Source organism: Nicotiana tabacum, chromosome 19 (genome assembly GCF_000715075.1).
Source record: "Nicotiana tabacum cultivar K326 chromosome 19, ASM71507v2, whole genome shotgun sequence".
Classification (NCBI taxonomy): domain Eukaryota; kingdom Viridiplantae; phylum Streptophyta; class Magnoliopsida; order Solanales; family Solanaceae; genus Nicotiana; species Nicotiana tabacum.
The window spans coordinates 47,568,389-47,587,955 of record NC_134098.1 but is presented as its reverse complement, the minus strand read 5'-3'; the positions used below and the strand labels follow the sequence as shown (position 1 = coordinate 47,587,955).

At 35.0% G+C, this 19,567-nt stretch overlaps 1 protein-coding gene across 1 annotated transcript; it reads right to left on the bottom strand.

Moving 5' to 3' along the window:
* Window positions 1-6,651: 6,651 nt before the first annotated feature.
* On the bottom strand, window positions 6,652-10,998 carry LOC107795167 (uncharacterized). The gene is made up of 2 exons (XM_016617750.2): window positions 7,501-10,998; window positions 6,652-7,410 (listed from the first exon to the last, which is right to left on the bottom strand). The coding sequence occupies exons 1-2, from the start codon at window positions 10,424-10,426 to the stop codon at window positions 6,908-6,910; spliced, it is 3,429 nt and encodes a 1,142-aa protein (XP_016473236.1). The 5' UTR covers window positions 10,427-10,998; the 3' UTR covers window positions 6,652-6,907.
* Between the last annotated feature and the right edge of the window lie 8,569 nt (window positions 10,999-19,567).

Sequence of the window (19,567 nt, the reverse complement as noted above, 5' to 3'; positions counted from 1 at the left end):
CATATAATACTTTTTAAGTAAAAATCCTTCCAAATAAATATTTTGAATATAATTCTTTCAATTAAAAAGTCACCATGTGACACCTCATTTCATAATCATAAAAATACGGGTCTCAGCCCATTTTCATATTTTTCTTAAATACGGGTCTCAGCCCATTTTCATATTTCTAGGGCACCTCGTGCCCATAATTAAATCATCATATTTCTCCGGCACCTCGTGCCCTCATTTCATATTACAGCTGCATGGACAATTCACGTGCCAATTATCATTATCATTTCATCACAGTGCCTCGTGCCCATATTTCATATCACAACTACACGGACAATTCACGTGCCAAATATCCTCATTATTTACTCACGGCACCTCGTGCCCACATTTTATTTTATAATCCGCCTGGCAATAGCCACGGGCTCTCAATTTCAACATAAAACAGATTGTTATCAATTTACTATCAACAAGACCAATTGCACAAAGCATAAAAATAAACACAAGAAAAATCACAACATCACATAAAAATCATCAACACCACAACCCCACATCATCACATATCGTCCCTGACAATAGCCACCCTTATCGCTCCTATTTCCACCCTTATCACTCCTATAGCAACCCTTATCGCTCCTATTGCCACTCTTATCGCTCCTATAGCCACCCTTATCGCTCCGTCCAGACAATATTCCAACAAACACAACAACAGTAAAATGTCACCCTTATACCCGCATAATATCAACGGTGAAATGCCACCCTTATCTTCTCAAAACAATAACTCACACAACACAATAATTTACACGAAAATTAATACAGTAACATAATAAAATCAATTCATATCACAATTTGCCCAATGGCCACAACCAAATTCCAAAGATATAATAAAATCAATTAATTTCACAACAAATAGCCCAAGGCTCCACACAATATATAACACCCAAAAACAATCAATAGAGATAGAAATTACTCAACATAAAGCAAAGCCTTCATTAATACAAATTTAGATAATTATATTAACACTTATTCTTAAGCTCGCTTAAGTTAATTATTTGCATAAGAAAATTCATATTGGAATTAATTTCCAAGAAATATTAAACCAACAATACTCACGAAATTTCATAAATATTTCATGTAACAATCACATCAAATTATCATATAAAAACAAATTCAACAATAAGGATTTAGGCATGGCAAACAGATGATTTAATAATTTTTCACAATTTCCCAATTTACTACACAATAATGCCTAAGACTTTAATTCAATGAATTTTTGCACGTATAAGCCCGAGTACGTACTCGTCACCTCACGTACACGGCTTTTCACATTTCACAAATTGAACATAAGACTCAATGCCTAAGGGGTAATTCCCCCACTCGAGGTTAAGCAAGACACTTACCTTTTTTAAATTAGGCCGATATTTTAAAATAGCCTTCTTGCTTGAATTGACCTCCGGACAGCTCAAATCTATCCAAATTAATTGTATAACTACATTAAAATTCGTCGGAAACAATTTCGGATAATAATACGTCGACTTAAAAATTTATTTCAAAAAGTCAACAAAATCAACGCGGGACCCGCCCCTCGGAACCCGATAAAATTTTCATGAAATCCGAACACCCATTCCGATAGGAGTTCAACCATACCAATTTTATTGAATTCCGATAACAAATCGACCTCCAAATCTTAAATTTTTGTTTTTGGTTCTTCCATTAAAATCCTAATTAAACGATGAATATAATCATAGATTCATGAAATAAAGATACTTTAGGATATATAACACTTACCCTAATCCATATGGTAAAAATTGCCTCAAAAATCGCTTCAATCCGAGCTCCATAGCTCCAAATATGTCAAAATGGCTGAAACCTCGAAATATAGCTACTGCTCATGTATTTACTCTTCGCGATCGCGGAAAATGCTTCGCGAACGCGAAGCACAAAAATTTTCAGCCCCAAAATTGCTCTTCGCGATCGCGGAAAACCAATCACGATCGCGAAGAATAAACTCCCCCAACTCTTCCAGACAGCCTCTAGTATAATGGTCATAACCTTTTGTACAAAACTCCAAACTACAAATGGTTTAACTTTCTGAAAACTATACACTAAGGGCTATAACTTTTATTTGTTGCTCATCTCCAATTCCTTATATATTTCTGGATATAAGCTTCCAAAGTCAGCCCTGTGCAATAGAGATTTCCAAACTCTTCCCAGATAGCCTATAGTGTATCCACCATAACGTTTTGTACACATCTCCAAATGACAAATGGTTTATTTTATGAAAACTATACATCAAGGGCTACAACTTTTATTTTTAGATCATCTCCAAATTCCTTATAGATTGCGAGATATAAGCTTCCAAAGTTGGGTCGGTGCAACAGAGATTTGTTCTACGCGATCGCGAAAGAGCTTCCGCGATCGTGATTCACAAGTCCCCAAATTGATGTTTCCAAAAGTTCGCGATCGCGATGCACACCTCTGTAGGCAGAAACCAGCAATTAAAAATGGCCTAGAAATGATCTGAAACCATCTCGAAACTCATCCGAGCCCCTCGGGACCTCAACCAAATAACAACAAGTCCTAAAACATTATACGAACTTAGTCAAGGCCTCGAATCATATCAAACAACGCTAAAACTACGAATCACACCTCAATTCAAGCCTAATGAACTTTGAACTTTTAAATTCTATATCTTGTGCCGAAATACATCAAATCTATTCGGAATGACTTCAAATTTTGCACACAAATCATAAATGACATAGCGAAGCTATTCCAATTTCCATAATCGAATTCCGACCTCGATATCAAAAAGTCAACCCCCCGGTTAAACTCCCCAAAAATTCAACTTTCGGCATTTCAAGCCTAATTCCACTACGGACCTCTAAATAATTTTCCGGACACGCTTCTAAGTCCAAAATCACCATACGGAGCTATTGACATCATCAAAATTCCATTCCGGAGTCATCTTCACACAGTTCCGACTACGGTAAAAATCCTAAGACTTAAGCTTCCGTTTTGGGGACCAAGTGTCCCAAATCACTCCAAATCATCCGGTAACTGAATTCAACCACGCACGCAAGTCAATACACATAATAAGAAGCTGCTCAGGGCCTTATGCCGCCAGACGGGGCTTAAATTCTTAAAATGACAAGTCGGGTCGTTACAGCCTCATAGCAACATCCTTGGGGAGACCTACAAAAGGAAACAGAACTGATAAGAATTCGACAGCGCAAGGAGAAAGTCAAACATTATTGAATCAGAAAAGAAAACTTACCATGATTATGGGCCTCCCACTGACCCTTCGACAGTTCCATCCATGCACGCTCGGAATATGGTCTCTATGACATAAGGTCCTCGACCCACCCCTTGAGTTGGGGAACGGAATCCGACATCTGAGCCACAGCTGCAACACAAAAACACCGATAAGAAGGGAGAGAAGGGGAGAAACAATAAATAAAATCTTTAAGGCGAAGTTGTACTTACGCTTCATGTTCCATTTCTCGGGAAATGGCATGTCCTTAGCAGGGATCAAGTCCGAAGTCCTTACTCGAATGAACCGGCCCATCCAGCCTCGGTCTCGAGCCTCATCTATACTTGAGAACAAGGCCATATCGGCCGAGCGAGCAAGTTTGATTAATCCCCCTCGATAGAGTTGGGGACTGTACAAGCGCATAAGATGATCAAGGCTGAAGGGACACCCATCGATTTTGTTTACAAAAAAGCGGAAAAGAATCACTATCCTCTAGAAGGAGGGGTGAATTTGACCGAGGGTCACCTCTTACCTCTTGCAGAAGACGATAATGACCGGGTCTAAGGGACCCAATGTGAAGGGGTAAGTGTAAACACTTAAAAAACCCTCCACGTGGGTAGTAATTGCTTCCTCAAGCGAAGGCACCACTACATGCTTATCGGCCCAATTACAATCCTATTTGACCTTGGAGAGGAGATCATCGGTGATCGTACATATATATCTCGAGACCGGCTCGCATCGACCCGGTACTGAAGAAATTTGTTCGACCTTGAAATCAGCAACGGTCGGGTACCTTGCAGGAATGAACTCTTCAGGATGTGGTTCCGCCGCAGTCCCGTCGCCGGCGGGTCGTGATAAAGAAACGGCCTCCTTTTGTGGGACAATCTTAGAAGTTTTCACCATTTTAGTGTAGAGATGAAGAAGAGTAAATTAAGAAGGTACGCTTAGTGGTTTGCAAAAGGTTCAAGATATCTAGGTACAAAAGTTGGAGAGTGAAGGGATTTTTAAAGAACAAGAATAGAATGAGCTTTGAACGTAAAGTTTGAATGAATGAAAGTTGGGGTATTTAGAGTTTTCTAATGAAGGTTCAAAACCCGTAGTGACCGTCCAACAACTGAAAGGCATTTAATGCCTTGGTAACTGGACCGACGGGATGTTTCGGTAACTATTTGTCGCTTACATCATGATCGGATGTTTCGGTAACTGTTTGTCGCTTACGTCATGATCCATCGAAGCGGGATTCGGAAGTTCATATCGTTTCTCGTCATCTTCTCTCCGAAAAATGAGGGGACTATCTGTATACGGTCGAAATCGGGTTCGCCTATTGTGTGACCAATCAAGACTGAAGCGTGACAAGTTAAAGCTCGATCTCGGGTTATATCGAACCAAGGGGCGAAGTCAAATCATTGAGCTCGTGACCCTGGAACCGAACAAAATCGAGACCAAACAAGATAGAGGGAAATTTGTCGAGCCGAATAACAGAAGACCGAAGTATCCGCGATCGGTTGGGGATCACAGTGAAAATCCCGACACGTATCAAGGAGAGGCCGATTAATTAGCAAATCATGAGATTTTTTACCTTATATAGAATTGTATCAAGAGTAGGACTACCTTACTATAAAAAGGAGGAGTCTGATCATTTGTAAGGGACATTGCAATACGCAGCACAAAGCAATATACTGTTATTTCTAGCCTTTATCATCTTATTATTCTGTTCTTACATCAGTTGAGGCATTTCTTGGTTCGAGGGTGATCAAACTCGAAGGCCAAGACTGTTTAATTTGTGTGGTTTAAATTTATTCTTTTATTGTCAATTTCAATATTAATCTGTTTTCTTAATTTGTATCAAGCTATATCACATAACCTTAAAACCGCGTATAAAATCAATTGTTATCCAATTTTGAGGGTAAACAATATTATTAACCATGGGTTTGGTTTAGATATAATATTTATTATGAAATAATTGTTTATTCAGTTTTAATAAAGTTTTAAATTGATTATATATTAGTATGTGTCATTTGCTTATATAGTAGATGATTTAGTGTATAGAGTTTAGCTTGCACACGGAAAATTAAATCATCGGTTCCTATAAGTATAAAATTTGAGTTCACGATCTAATGATGAAATTGGACAAACCATCATGGATGATTGTAGCACAAGATTAAATATAATTTATCTTGATTATGGAAATGGTTTAATTCCAACTTCTTGTGCTAGTACATTTTGTATGTATTGAGCGGACCAAGTAGAGATAAGTATTTTATACTGACTTAATAAAATAAATTCTCTAGCCATTAAATGTACTTATACTCTTAATCTTGATATAATTATTATTAGCTGTGTATATTATTATTGTTTTGATTTATTGAAAGGCGAGATTCTTTCATGGGTCAATATGCCTGGTAAATTGGATAATAATAATGTACATTGGCGAAATAATAGTTAGTTGATGGAATCCATGTCTCGGTTTAGAGATTGATGATACACCTTTATGAAAGCTTATAAGTTTTCATGTGTAAACCCGGCCGGTAGATTTTGTATCCGACACATGAAATAAGTTAAGCGAAAGTCAAAAGAAAATAATCAATAAATTAAATTGTTAGTAATTTAACATGGGAAGTTAAATAAGATTTAATAGATGAATTTCGTAATTGAATAAGGAGTGGAATTACGAATTTTTAGTGGAATAATTTGTAATAAATTATGGTGGATAATAATTTCAAAAATTATTAATTAATTCCATAATTGGAAGTCTTGTTGATTAAATTATGTAGTCTCTGCTGTGCCTAAATAATAGAAAATAAAGGAATCATTTTCCTCGGGGAAAAGAAATCAACAGATTTTGGAAAAGGATTTTAACCCTTAAAACTTGTGTGTAAATACATAGGTTTTCCATCTAGAGTAAGAAGACACGGTGACCGAAATTTTCAGCCATATTTTCCTAGAAATTTCGCCCACACGAAATTGTTATTTCCGGATATTATTTGGGTAACACAGTGGAAGACCGTGGAACGTTCGAGGATCATGATTGTGCACGTTCGAGGATCATGATTGTGCGGGTGGTGGAGATTCCATTGAACGTTATGGAACTGAAGACTCACGTGATAGAAGAGATTTGTTCACTCTTCAAGAGATACCATGAAACCCCGTATATGCTAATTGTCTAGATTACACGTGATTTTGATACTAGGATTGCTTCGCTGCTTATAATAATCCATCAGAAGATATGGTATATCTACAGATCATCCACTGGAAGATATGGATAATCTGAAAAAGATATGAGTTGTTCAGAAAGCAAGGCAATTAGTTTCTTTGGTAAATATCCTGAGCAAGCAATTGATTTTATGGATTCTGCTGATATGGAGAAATCATTGACATTTACAACTACCCTTAATGAATAAATCTTAGATGTGATATACTAGAAAAATTGAAGATGCCTTATTAAGTATCAGAACAGATATGGCTCTAGACCTTTTTTTTTTTTTTTTTTTTTTACAAATTTCTGGTCATTTAGTAAAGACCACAAAACACACTAAACCAATTCAAGCAGAAACATAACTAAAGACTAGAGAGTGAGCCAAAAAACCAAAAAAAAAAAAAAAAATCTAACTATTAAAATAAATAGAAGTTTGCTTCTACATCTTTTGACTCGAAAACTATTGAGCCAGGTATCTATTTGAAACCAATCTTGGTGTTGGAGGAAGAAGAATGTAACAATGAAGATGCAGAAAAGCTTGTATTATTACTTTGCAAATACAAGCTATGCATCTTTGAAGATGGTCCTCCATCACTAGTACTCTTATTGTCATTTCTTAATGACTCTCCATCTTTGAGGAGCATATCAACTTTCTGGTACTCCTCTCTCTCATGTCTTATCTCTTTGAGCATTGCCGCGACATCCTTCATTGTCGGTCTATCATCTGGCGATGGATTAACGCATAGCATAGCCACTCCTATGGTCTGCATCATCTCCTCAATTTCTGATTCGGGCCGAGCATGTAAACTCACATCCAAGACTTCAGCATTGCCTCTTTTTTGCCTTACCCAATCCACAATGTGTTGTCCATCAGGTATGGTTGGATCAATTGGCTGCTTTCCTGTTAAAACTTCCAAGACAACAACTCCAAAGCTATAAACATCAGTTTTCTCTGTTATCTTTGTCATGTATCCATACTCTGCACAACATGTTTAATACATAAGCATTAATTACATAACATCTAATTACAGTGTTGTGTTGAAAAATGGCACTTTGACTTGTGACTAACCTGGTGCTATGTATCCATAGGAGCCAGCTACTGTATTGGAGGATCGTGCAAAATCTCCATCATCGACAAGTTTGGCTAGACCAAAATCAGCAATGTAGGGCTCAAAGTCAAGGCCAATGAGAATGTTGTTGGCCTTGATATCCCTATGAATAATTGGAGGTGTACAATCATGGTGTAAATAAGCAAGCCCTTGAGCTGCACCAAGTACAATCTTGTATCTCAACTCCCACTCCAAGCATCCACCACTTCGTTCATGTAGAACGAAGCCTAGGCTTCCGTTAGGCATGTAGTCATACATGAGCAACCTAGTGTTTTGATTCCAGCAGCAGCCTAAGAACCTCACGATGTTCTTGTGACGGATTGAGCCAAGTGTTTTTACCTCGGTTGAGAAAGAATCACGAACTTCACCACTAACTCCAGACTTTGAATTTTGACAGTTATATCCAGTTGCCAATGTGGTAGGCCATAGCTTCTTGACTGCAATTGCTTCACCATTTTCAAGTTCTGCACAATAAACAATTCCCGAGCATCCTTTTCCAATCACATTGGATTCCACTAGGCATCTCAAAATTTGTTCAACAGAAAAATTCAGTTTCTGGAATGGGGTAAACTTCCAAGGTGATGAATCACCTCCTCCCAATTCAGAATCAGTATCTTCTCTGCTCATTTTTCTCAATCTATAAACTGCCATCATTCCAAGGATTGCCAAGGCTATAGTCACCACTGTAAGAAGTGCAATCGCCAATTTCAGCCTCCATGACCGTCTTACATTGCCATATCTCATCATTCCCCCGCCTCCAGCACTGCTCAAGAAACAAGAATCATGTCCCAAGGAGCATAAGCCTTTATTGCCAGCCAACTCTGCTGCCGATAATTGCCTGAACAACTTTTTATCAGGGAGATAGCCAGTGAAATTGTTGTAGGAAACATTTAGGGAAACCAGATTTTCAAGCCCCGAAAGAGCCAATAAGTCTCCTTCGAGCTGGTTGTGGGAAAAGTCTAGTACTGAAAGTTTGTTCAAGGCGGATATCTGTGGTGGGATTACCCCAGTCAAGACATTCCAGCTTAAATTCAAGGCAATGTCAAGTGCCTGAATGTCAAACAATTCCACTGGCATGTTTCCTGAGAGCTCATTGCTGCTTAGATCAAGCAGTTGAAGGCTTGAGCAATTGCCTAGAGTTGGGGGAATCGATCCAGAGAAAGCATTCTTACTAAGAACAAGTCGGTTAAGGGAAGTAAGTTGACCATAGCTTGCTGGAATCTGACCGCTAAACTGATTCAAGGAAACATCCAAAACCTCAAGCCTACTGAGAGAAGAAAGAGAGCTAGGTAAAGTGGCACTTAGAGTGTTATTCGATAGGTTCAGCATTTGCAGTGCATTGCAATTGCCAATCTCCTCAGGAAGTGATCCTTTAAGATGATTCTCAGAAAGATCAAGAAAACTAAGATTGTCTAGATATCCTATTTCTCTTGGAATTTGTCCACTAATTTTATTGCTAACAAGTCGTACACGTATAAGAGAACGACAATTACCTATCTCAGGAGGGATATAACCAGAAATATCATTTGAAATCAAGAGAAGCTTGGTTAAATTAGTTAACTGAAAAAGGTCAGGGGGTAAACTACCAGTGAGAGAATTGTGTGATAAATCCAAAGCTTCTAGGCTTCTGCAACCAGCCAATGCAGGAGGAATGCTTCCCTCAAGCTTGTTCTGCCAAGCAAAAAAGACATTTAACTCCTTCAACTGTCCGATTTCCGGTGGAATTGATCCTGAAATTTGATTAGTGTCCATTTGCAGCTGTACCAAATTTGTGGCATTAGAAAGAACAGATGGGATTGAACCAGAAATGTTGTTGTTACTAATCATCAACTCTTGAAGATTAGTAAGATTCCCAAAAGTCCAAGGTATGCTTCCACTTAAAAAATTCAAAGAAAGATCAAGAATGACCAAACTTTGACAGTTCCCAATTTTATCAGGAATTGGACCATCAAGATTATTTTGCCAAAGCAGCAACTTTTCCACTTTCTGAAGCTTTCCCAGCTCTGCTGGCATGGAACCTGACAAACTATTTTGGTACAAATACAAGTCAACCAGCTCTGAGCAGTTGCCTATTTCAGGTGGTATTTGGCCAGAAAGCATTGTAGTATATATTGACAAAACTTGAAGCTTTTTCAAATTACCCAATGATGAAGGAAGAGAACCTGAAATCTTAGTGTCAGCAAGTCCCAACACTATCAAGTTGTTGCAATTTCCAAGCTCAACTGGGATTTTCCCTTCAATATCTTTGTTCCCTCCTGCTCTTATAACTTCCAAAACTCCAAGTTTTCCCAGTTCAGCAGGGAGATTCCCACTAAGCATATTGTCAAAAATAACAAGATTTTTCAGGTTAATGCAATTGCCAACCTCTACTGGGATTTTCCCTGTCAGCTGATTGGAGTTCAAAATCAAATCTTGAAGGTTTTTAAGCTTACCGATAGTTTCTGGAATGCTACCAATAAGACTATTTGAACTGACATCAAGTGTTACAAGTGAAGTGCAATCTCCAATGTCAAGTGGGATTGTTCCAGTGAGATTAGCACCAGAAATGGTTAGTTTTTGAAGGGATTGTAGAGAGGAAAGATTGGAAGGGAAAGGAAGAGCCAACTGAATGGATTGAATATCAATTTCTGTCACAAAAAGATGAGAAGAACAAACTATATGAGACCATTTACAAGGGTTGAGGTCTAAAGGATTCCAGTTTGAGAAGTCAGGAGGAATTGGTGAAGTAGTGGAATGAAGCCAAGAAAATAGCACATGAACTTCATTGTTTGCAGCATTAGAGGAAAGAGTAAAATCATGGAATAGAAGAAAGGTGAGGAAGACAAGAAGATAATGGTGATTTGGGGGGTTCAAGAATTGCCTCGACATTGGCATTTGCAATGGCATCAACTTCCAAACCACAATCTTCTTAGGTGAAATGCATTGGCTCGCTCTTAGAGAAAGGAGTTTTTTTTTAGGATTCACTCAAAATGGGATGTTGTGTGTTTGCTAATGTTATAAACGCAAATCAAGTGGGGTTTATGAATATAGTAGTAGCACGTAGCAGAATCTAGCTTTGCAGGGAAGCAAGAAAAGAAGAGACAAAAGAAAGAGGCAACAATAATTAGTGGAGTATTAAAGATTTGAAATGGCCACAAACAACTCCACCATCTTTTCACCTCGGGGTTCTGTGTTCACTCTACATTATTATTAGCAAGTACTATAATGTTAATGAAATGAATATGTAAAGGGAGCATTGAAAGATTTTTCCACGCTACAAGCAGATGCCACCATGTGTTGTTGCATTGTTTTCCTCAAAGCTCAATAGATGACATAGTTGGTCTTGCTTTGGTATCTGAGCTCATTGCCTCTCTCTCTCTCTTTGCCTTATTGATGTTTCTACCATTTTCTTTTAAAGAAAGTTAAAGAAATTAAAGAAGAAAAAAACAAAACAAATGAGCACTTCTCTTGGAACTCAGTTATGTAGTTAAATTTGCTGAATGTCGTTTCTCCTTACTGCCATTAGCATTCCAACAGTGAGAGGTTAGAAAACGAGGCATTTTCTTTGCAGAAAGAAAAGAACATGAAATGGTAAAATGTTTGGTTGAGTGGTAGTCCCACAAGGGGATACAATACTTGGAAAAAATTATTCGTGTGTTTACACCAAAGACATAATTCATGTATAATTTTTCATCATTTAACAATGGTTGAGTTATATGTAGTCTCACTTTAATTTTTAACTCTTTTAAATTAATAACGTGGTTTATGTACACCAAATGCTAGTAAGTATTTTCTAGATTGTTAATGAAATAAAAACCTTGGATATGTTTATGTATATATATATATATATATATATATATATATATATATATATATATATATATATATATAAAGAGAAGTATTAATACGCGTGTTAAACACAAACGATGAATATACATTTGCTCGTGCAGTGGTGCAGTTACCTATTAACATGTATGGAAAATCAAGTTCTTAATTAGTGTAAAGGTAATTAGTAGTGAAAGGCTATGCATTTCAATTCTTTTTACCAAGTTGGCAGCTTTCAGCAATATAAAGTTTAGGAGATAAATCGGGTCGATATTCGTTATAATTTTTTTTTATCTTTAATCAAATATTTCGAATTGAACACGCATAGTTAAAAATATACTACGTATATAATAAGTAGAGGACAGTGAGGTAAATTAAGGGGAGTGAAGGAGGACCCAGATTTTAAGGCCAAATCATGTGGCTGTAGAGTGTAGAGAGGTTCATTTTTTCAACCATAACTCTGACGACACACAACTGCTATCATGTGGAGTATGACTTTTAAGATATAGCAGTAGCAATTAAGTTGGATTATTTAACAGCAAAGTATGGTACATATGATTTCATATTAGGTGGTTACAATATTTACCTTGACTATGCCCTTAAAAAGCTTAAGGTTAAAATAAATATTAGAGAGCAAAAATTGCTGAACCTAAGCCCTAACTTCTAGGACTAACCTTGGGAACATCCAACTATGGAATCTTTAGCTCTTTTTTGTTTGTTAACATCACGTTCGCCGTATCCAAACCCTATTAAATATTTTTTCAAAAGATAGCTCTTCTTTTTCTTATTTTATAATGATAATACGCACTGAGTTTTAATAGCAAAAAGATAAAAAATAAAAATCAATGTATTGAAAGTTTGTTCCTAGCCAATACCTTCCTGAAAATACTCCTTATATTCTTTGAACTATACCATATCTTTTAATGATTACTTCACTAATAACGTGAAAACTCTCGTAACACTACTTCAAAGTTGTAGAATCACCTACTATTTCACACATAAGAAGGAATAGAGAAACCAACAAGACAAATAATGGTCAGTAGACCTAGGATTCAAAGTTGTGAAATTACGGTTTGACTTGTGACATATTGATTAATGAACAGCCCCTTTGAAGAATTAGAATAGCCATTCCATTTCTTGGCAAAATATTGCATGTCATAAAGAAAAGAGTAGTTCTTGATAAGGTATGGCTCTGAGAAAGCTGAATAAGTGAGAGTGGTATTTTAATTTTGGAATTTTTACCTAACTATGCAATGATAAACTTACTTATCATCACTAGAGATTTTATGATCACTAAATTATATTTAGGTAGCAATGTATCAATTATATACAAATTAATGATAATTTAGGATCCTTATTATTAGGCATGCATTTAATAGGGAATAACCCATACAAACGCAAGTTATCCTCTATCAACGTCGACTATTTTATATAAACGGACCCGAATCAGTGTTTTGACGGTCCCGGTGATCCGTATCGTGATTTGGGACTTGGGCGTATGCTCGGAACCGAATTCGGAAGTCCCTAACTTGATTAATTGTAATTTGGTGAAAACTAGTATTTTGAAGTTTTAAAGAATTCCTAAGTTTGACCGTAGGTTGACTTTGTTGCTATCGGGTTCGGATTTCGGTTCTGAAATTTGGTATAGGTTCATTTCACTATTTATGATTTGTCTGCAAAATTTGGTGAAAAATGGAGTTGATTTGACATGATACGGACGTCCGGTTGTAAATTTGGAAGTTCTTAAGTTTTTTTAAAAATTTCAATCATTTTGATGTCTGATTCGCAATTCTAGGTGTTATTTTGGTGTTTTGATCGCACGAGCAAGTTCGTATGATGTTATTAAACTTGTGTACATGTTCGGTTTGGAGTCAGAGAGACTCCGATAAGTTTCAGATAGGCTACAGAGTGATTTTTAGACTTACGCATATGTTGTTTTTGCTGATATCTGATGTCTGGTGTTTTGTGCTTCGCTATCGCAAAGCTACTCTCATGATCATGAAGGGAAAATTGGGATTGGATCGGAGTTATACTCTTCGCGAACGCAAGATGCTGGTCGTGAACGCGAAGTAAAGGGGGACTTACCCTCCGCAAACGCAACTATGCCTCCGCGAACGAGAAGCTTTGTGAGGTTCTTGGGGGAGCTGGCCAGTGACTCTACGCGAACGCGGGCGTTGGCTCGCGAACGCGAAGACAGGGGGGACTAGGCCTTCGCGAACGTGAAGAGTTGACCGCGATCGCGATGGCCTTTTGGCCAGTACTCTTCGCGAACGCGTCAGGTGCTTCGCGAACGCGAAGGACACATGACGCCCAGTCTTTAAGACTTCAAAAATCGGGATTTAACCCATTTTCACTAGCTTCACATTAGAGCTCGGCCTAGAGGCGATTTTGATGATGAATTTCATCCCCACTTCATAGGTTAGAATATTTTAACTCGTTTTCTTCGATTTCCATCAACACCTAATTGATTTCTAACCTTTAATCTATGCTCTTTCATGGTAAAAATTAGGGATTTGGGTAGAATTGGGGATTTTTGTAAAATTGAGATTTAGACCTCAAATTAAGGTCGGATATAGAAACTAATCACATAATCGGGCTCAGGGGTGAATGGGTAATTGGGTTTTGGTCCGAATCTCGGATTTTGATCAAGCGGGCCCGGGGTTGACTTTTATTGATTTTTTCCAAAATCATTAAAGATTGAATCTTTTTCACTCGTGGGTAGTTTCTAAAGCTTATTTTGAATTGTTTGAACTATATTTGGTTAGATTCGATTGGTTTAGAGGTGAATTTTAGAGGAAAGGCTCTGATTGAGCTTTGATTTGATTGCAGAGCGAGATAAATATTGTGGTTAACCTTAACTTGAGGGATTATGACTTGTTAGTCTATTTGCTACGTGTTTAATGTATGGGAACAACGCATATGTGAGGTGATGAGTACTTATGCATTGTTGTTGGGTTAAAGCATGCGGGTGGAACTTATTTTCTTGAGAAGATATAACTATACTAATAGAGTATATAGTTATACAGGGTCATTCTAACACCTGCGTATAACTATAAAAACTATTACATAATACACAAAATCTATGTCCATAGGTGCAAGAAAATCCAACACAGCAAAACATGATTATATAAATCATTTGAATAAAATTCACTTAAAATGCAGCTAAACAACCAAAAAAATGTTCAAACTACCATATGATACCAATATGGCATATAACTATACCAACACAGTATACAGTTTCTTACTTGTTAATTTCCGGCAACTATATGACTATACTACTATTACATAACACACATGCATAAAGAGAAAAATAAAAAAACTAGTGTACCACATATTAATATAATAAAGTATTTCAAGATATTGTACTATATTACTATTATTAAAAAAAATTAAATATTATACTAATTAAATGCAGCTAATACAACCATAACATGATTCAACTAGCATATGATATCAATATAGTATACAGCTATACTAATAGGGTATATAGTTGTAAGGGTCGTTCCAACAACTGCATATAACTATAAAAACTATTACATAATACACAAAATCTATGTCCATAGGTATAAGAAAATCCAACACAGCAAAACATAATCATATAAATCATTTCATAATAGAATTCACTTAAAAATACAGCTAAAATAACCAAAAAATATTTCAACTACCATATGATACCAATATGACATATAATTATACCAATAGGGTATATAGTTCTACAATATAATAAAATAATATCTTGTGTTCTTCATTCAACATTATACTATTATATTATACTATATACTATAACATTATATTATAGTATAATGTTATAAATAAACCCATGCAAAATCAAAACAACTACAAAATCAACAAATCCAATTTATGAGTTTCAACCTTCAAGGTCGTTCAATTGTGAATTTGACCCTTTCAATAACAAATATGTGAAAAACAGTATAAACACTATAATCCAAATGTCAAAGAACAACACCAAATGAATTTCAATAATAAAACATTTCAAACACACACCAAAAATTCAGATCTAAAAATTTGAACTCATACACATAAAGTTCCAATTTTTTTCTTCGGATCTGGAATTGGATCCACTACTTTGTAGTATTGCTCTATTGAATAATGGATAGGGACTCACCAAAAACTTTTTCTTACTTAATTTTCGTGCCAATGATATATGGAAGAGAGAATTTAATAATAAAAGGAATTGCTATTGTTGTAAGAATACGAAGAGAAAATGAATTGATGCCGTAAAAGGAAGAAAGAGAAAATGAATTGATGCCGTAAAAGGAAGAAAGAGAAAATGGGGAGAAAAATAGGGGAACATATAAATTAGCTTTAACTATAAAATTATAGAGAAAAAATGATAGGTAGGTCGGGTAATTAATATGGTGGGGTAGGTGGATATTGTAACTATTTTCAAAATGGGTAAAAGCGAGATTTTGGTTTTGGTGGATATATAGTGCAGTTTCCTCATCCTGGAGACCCATCAAATTTTGCGACGATTCAAGTTTTACCAATCAATTTCTACTAATTCTTCTGCAAATCAATTTACGAAAATAAAAATAAAAATTAATGATGTCAAAATTTAGATGATGACATAGAAAGATCCTATTTGTGCAAATTAAATTACCCTTCACCCACACTGTATTAAAGAATTTAAGATTCTGAGGGACAATCAAAATTGTTCAAACCAACTGATACCTTTTCAGTCCCTTCGGATAATTGACAGGAATGACCTTATAAGACCTTATAAAGGAGCTGGTTTTTAAATATTATACTTACTTTTTAATATATTTAAAAAATGACCTCGGACTCATACACATTATTGCTTGTGAGGGATGTATTTATCCGATTGGTAGATTTTATGTTATATTTATTCTATCAATGTTGTTAATTATTACACACTCAACCTGGTTTGCACGACTTTGTGATTGTTTAATTGTTCATCAAATTCTACCACATTGGCATAACATTGATTTATCTGCATTAGACATATTTGTTAATGGGTCATAAACTTTACCTGGTTGGTATGATCTTATTCTTGTTCAACTGTTCACCAAACTCTACCAAATTGGCTTCATTTTATCTTATCTACCATCAACCTATACGTTATATTGTTTATTAAGTCTACCCGATTGATATAATTTATCTGTGTTGTTTAACAAAGTGTTCTTTGAATTTATAATTCTAAATTCAATCAAAATTGCCCCAAAGTTGCTCGAAATGATCTCAAATTTGAAATAAAGCCGCCAAATACCAACACAAACGATCTCCAATCACCAATCTAGTCAAATTAATAACACCACCTCAAAAAGACCCACTTTATCTTTTTCAATACTTTCTAAAGACCGACAATGGAATATTAAATTTTTAAAAATAAATCACTAATTTAGTGTTTAAACTAAAAATATTGTCAATACTCAAATAATTTGAACAATAATCAATCAATAATTTTCAATTTTCACCCAAAAACAAGAATTTCAAACTTCTAATTAATATTAAAGAACTATGGTATTCTTGGTTAAAAAAAAAACCTATTTTCATAATAATATAAAAAATGGAGATAACATTTAAAGACCAGCTACTTAGGGGGACAAACCAATGCAATTTTGTGAGTTGCTGCCATCGTTATCAACAAAATAAGCCATTTTATTGATGTAGGGAGATTGGAACTCTTGCATCACAAAAAAAAAAAGAAAAAAAAAGGGGATATCCATTCGTTGCTATATACAATAAATGATTCTGGGTTTAAGTTTGTCAGTGCAACTATCTGTCTATATGTTATATTATAACATATACTATATGTGTATAGTTGAGTGATTTTAAAAAGTTATATATAAGGTGACAAATGAATGCATTGATAGTCCACTAATTTACATCTTTGAATTCACCTCTATACCGAAGTGTTCTTTCCGTTTCCCTGCCATCCCCAATATATTACTCGACATGCAACCGTTTCGTTTTTAAGCTAAACCACATTCAGTCTATTTTATCAGTCTTCTAACGTTTTTGCAAATTGCACATTTATATAAATTGTTACTATTTATCTTCTTAAATATCTCACTCAATTAACACTATGTTAATTTGAATAGTAAGAGGTAGATTAGTTATAAAAAAAACAAATAGTACACCTTCCATCTCATTGAATATTGTCTTGTTTGATTATGCACGAAATTTAAAAAGAAAAATAACTTTTGAAATTCATGATCTAAAACAAGTGCATTTGTGTTATAAATGATCTCATTAAGTGTAAAATAAGAATATTAATACTAAATTATTTTTAAATATGAAAAATACTCATTCTTTTATTGGACAAACTAAAAAGAAAAAACCACATAAATTAAAATGGAGAAATTAAAAATAATATATAACTTTCTATTTTTCTAGTACTTCAAATATTTTGAAACAAAAAGATTAATATTGAGACTTAAATGAGTAACAATTTCTTTCCTCAAACTTCCTGCTGAAGTAGAAGCAGCAAATGCCAGGCTATGTGCAGTGCTCGATAGACCGCAAAGTTTCAATCTTTTGTTGGGCTAAACTATGTCAAATATACTCCTAATATGGTGTGATATTGTCTTTTTTGGGTCAAACTTGTACGATTTTATCCAAAACCTCACATTGTTAAAACTATTCAACACTTTACGCATAATTTTTATTTTTTATTATTCATGTGAGTGTTTATTCATGTACGTACACCCATCATTTCAAAACACTAATGGGAACATTGTGGATTTGAGTTTTAGGTGGTCAGTACATTTGGAACTAGTCCTCTCACATAAAAAATCTGGTGCTCCCTCAATCATAAAATCCAGGTAAGAAAGCATCAAAACTTGTTAGATGATAAATTGGAAATAGAATGCTATACATACATCGTTTGCGGCTAGGAATTCTGGATTATCTTATCAAAGTCAATTTCTCTAGTGAAATTAGGCTTTTTGTCTTCATTTGGCTGATGTATCAAGTGTCTATACAAACGATGCTTCTCTCCATTAATGATCAGAGACACTTTGCAACCCCCAGTAGAATTAAATACCAAATGTGCTGGACTAAGTTGTGTTTTGCTAATTTGGTATTCACATCATAGTCCAAGATTTGGAATAAACAGCAGCATGAGTAAGTTATGCTTCTATATAGATATAAATATAAAATAATATGCAAGATCGCCCTACCGAATAATAGAAATACAACTAGAAAAATCGTATTAATTAGTCCAGCAGATTTTGAATACCGATTGGAAGGAGATCTATTTTTAAATTTATTGTGCTTTCTTAGGATGGAGTGAGAACCAAGACGAAAAAACATGGCCGGGGAGGGGCGGAAATACTAAATTAGTATGATTGCTTTGTCTTATCATCTTTTACTTATTTTTAAGTCCTTTTAACCGGATAAATATATAGAATATCAAGGAGAGCCTCAAAGACCAAAACAATACTATCATCTTTGTTTTAGAATCAAAGTCATACATATTCTTTCACATGGAGTACTAATAGTACATTTACTTTAACAAAATGGTGCACTTTTAGTCATAACACTGAAAAAAACCCAAAAACATACATTATCTTTGGCTTTAGACTCAAAGTCATACATATTCTTCCACATGGAGCACTAATAGTCCATTTACTTTAACAAAGTGGTGCACTTTTAGTCATAACACTAAACACATTTTAATTTTTAACAAAAATCTAAGATCTAACAAAATATATGTTCCCTTTATTTTCTTGTTTATCGAAAGAAATAAAGATGACAGATTTATCTAGATAGCAAATAGTAAATATACATAGAATTTATTTACTATTTATCTATTTACTATACGTAAAATATACATTTTACTAAGAAATGTTAAACACCGTTAATTTTTATTTGCAATGATTTTTATCTAGATAACCTCAAATGGTATCTGAATTTTTTATTATATACATAATATTTACTATACGTTGACATAAAATAAATATACGTAAAATCATTGCTGAGAATAAAATAAATTTTATTACTAAAATAAATATACGTAATATATATTTATTAGATTTTTTTATTTTATGGGAGTCAGCGTATAGTAAATAAACATAAAATAAAAATAAATATTATGAGGTTACAAATTGCCGATCGTACCATGAAGAGACGTTGGGAGTGATTGAAGATGTATTGGTTCGTGTTGATAAATTCATTCTTCCGGTGGATTTTGTCATTATTGATTGTGAAGTGGATTATGAGGTGCCGATTATTCTTGAA

What these genes read in the sequence shown, in the direction of transcription:
- LOC107795167 (XM_016617750.2), bottom strand. Translation starts at nt 10,426, where the DNA reads ATGCCATTGCAAATGCCAATGTCGAGGCAATTCTTGAACCCCCCAAAT. An exon ending in CTATGGATACATAGCACCAG is followed by an intron (nt 7,411 to 7,500) that starts GTTAGTCACAAG and finishes CATGTTGTGCAG; the next exon opens with AGTATGGATACATGACAAAG.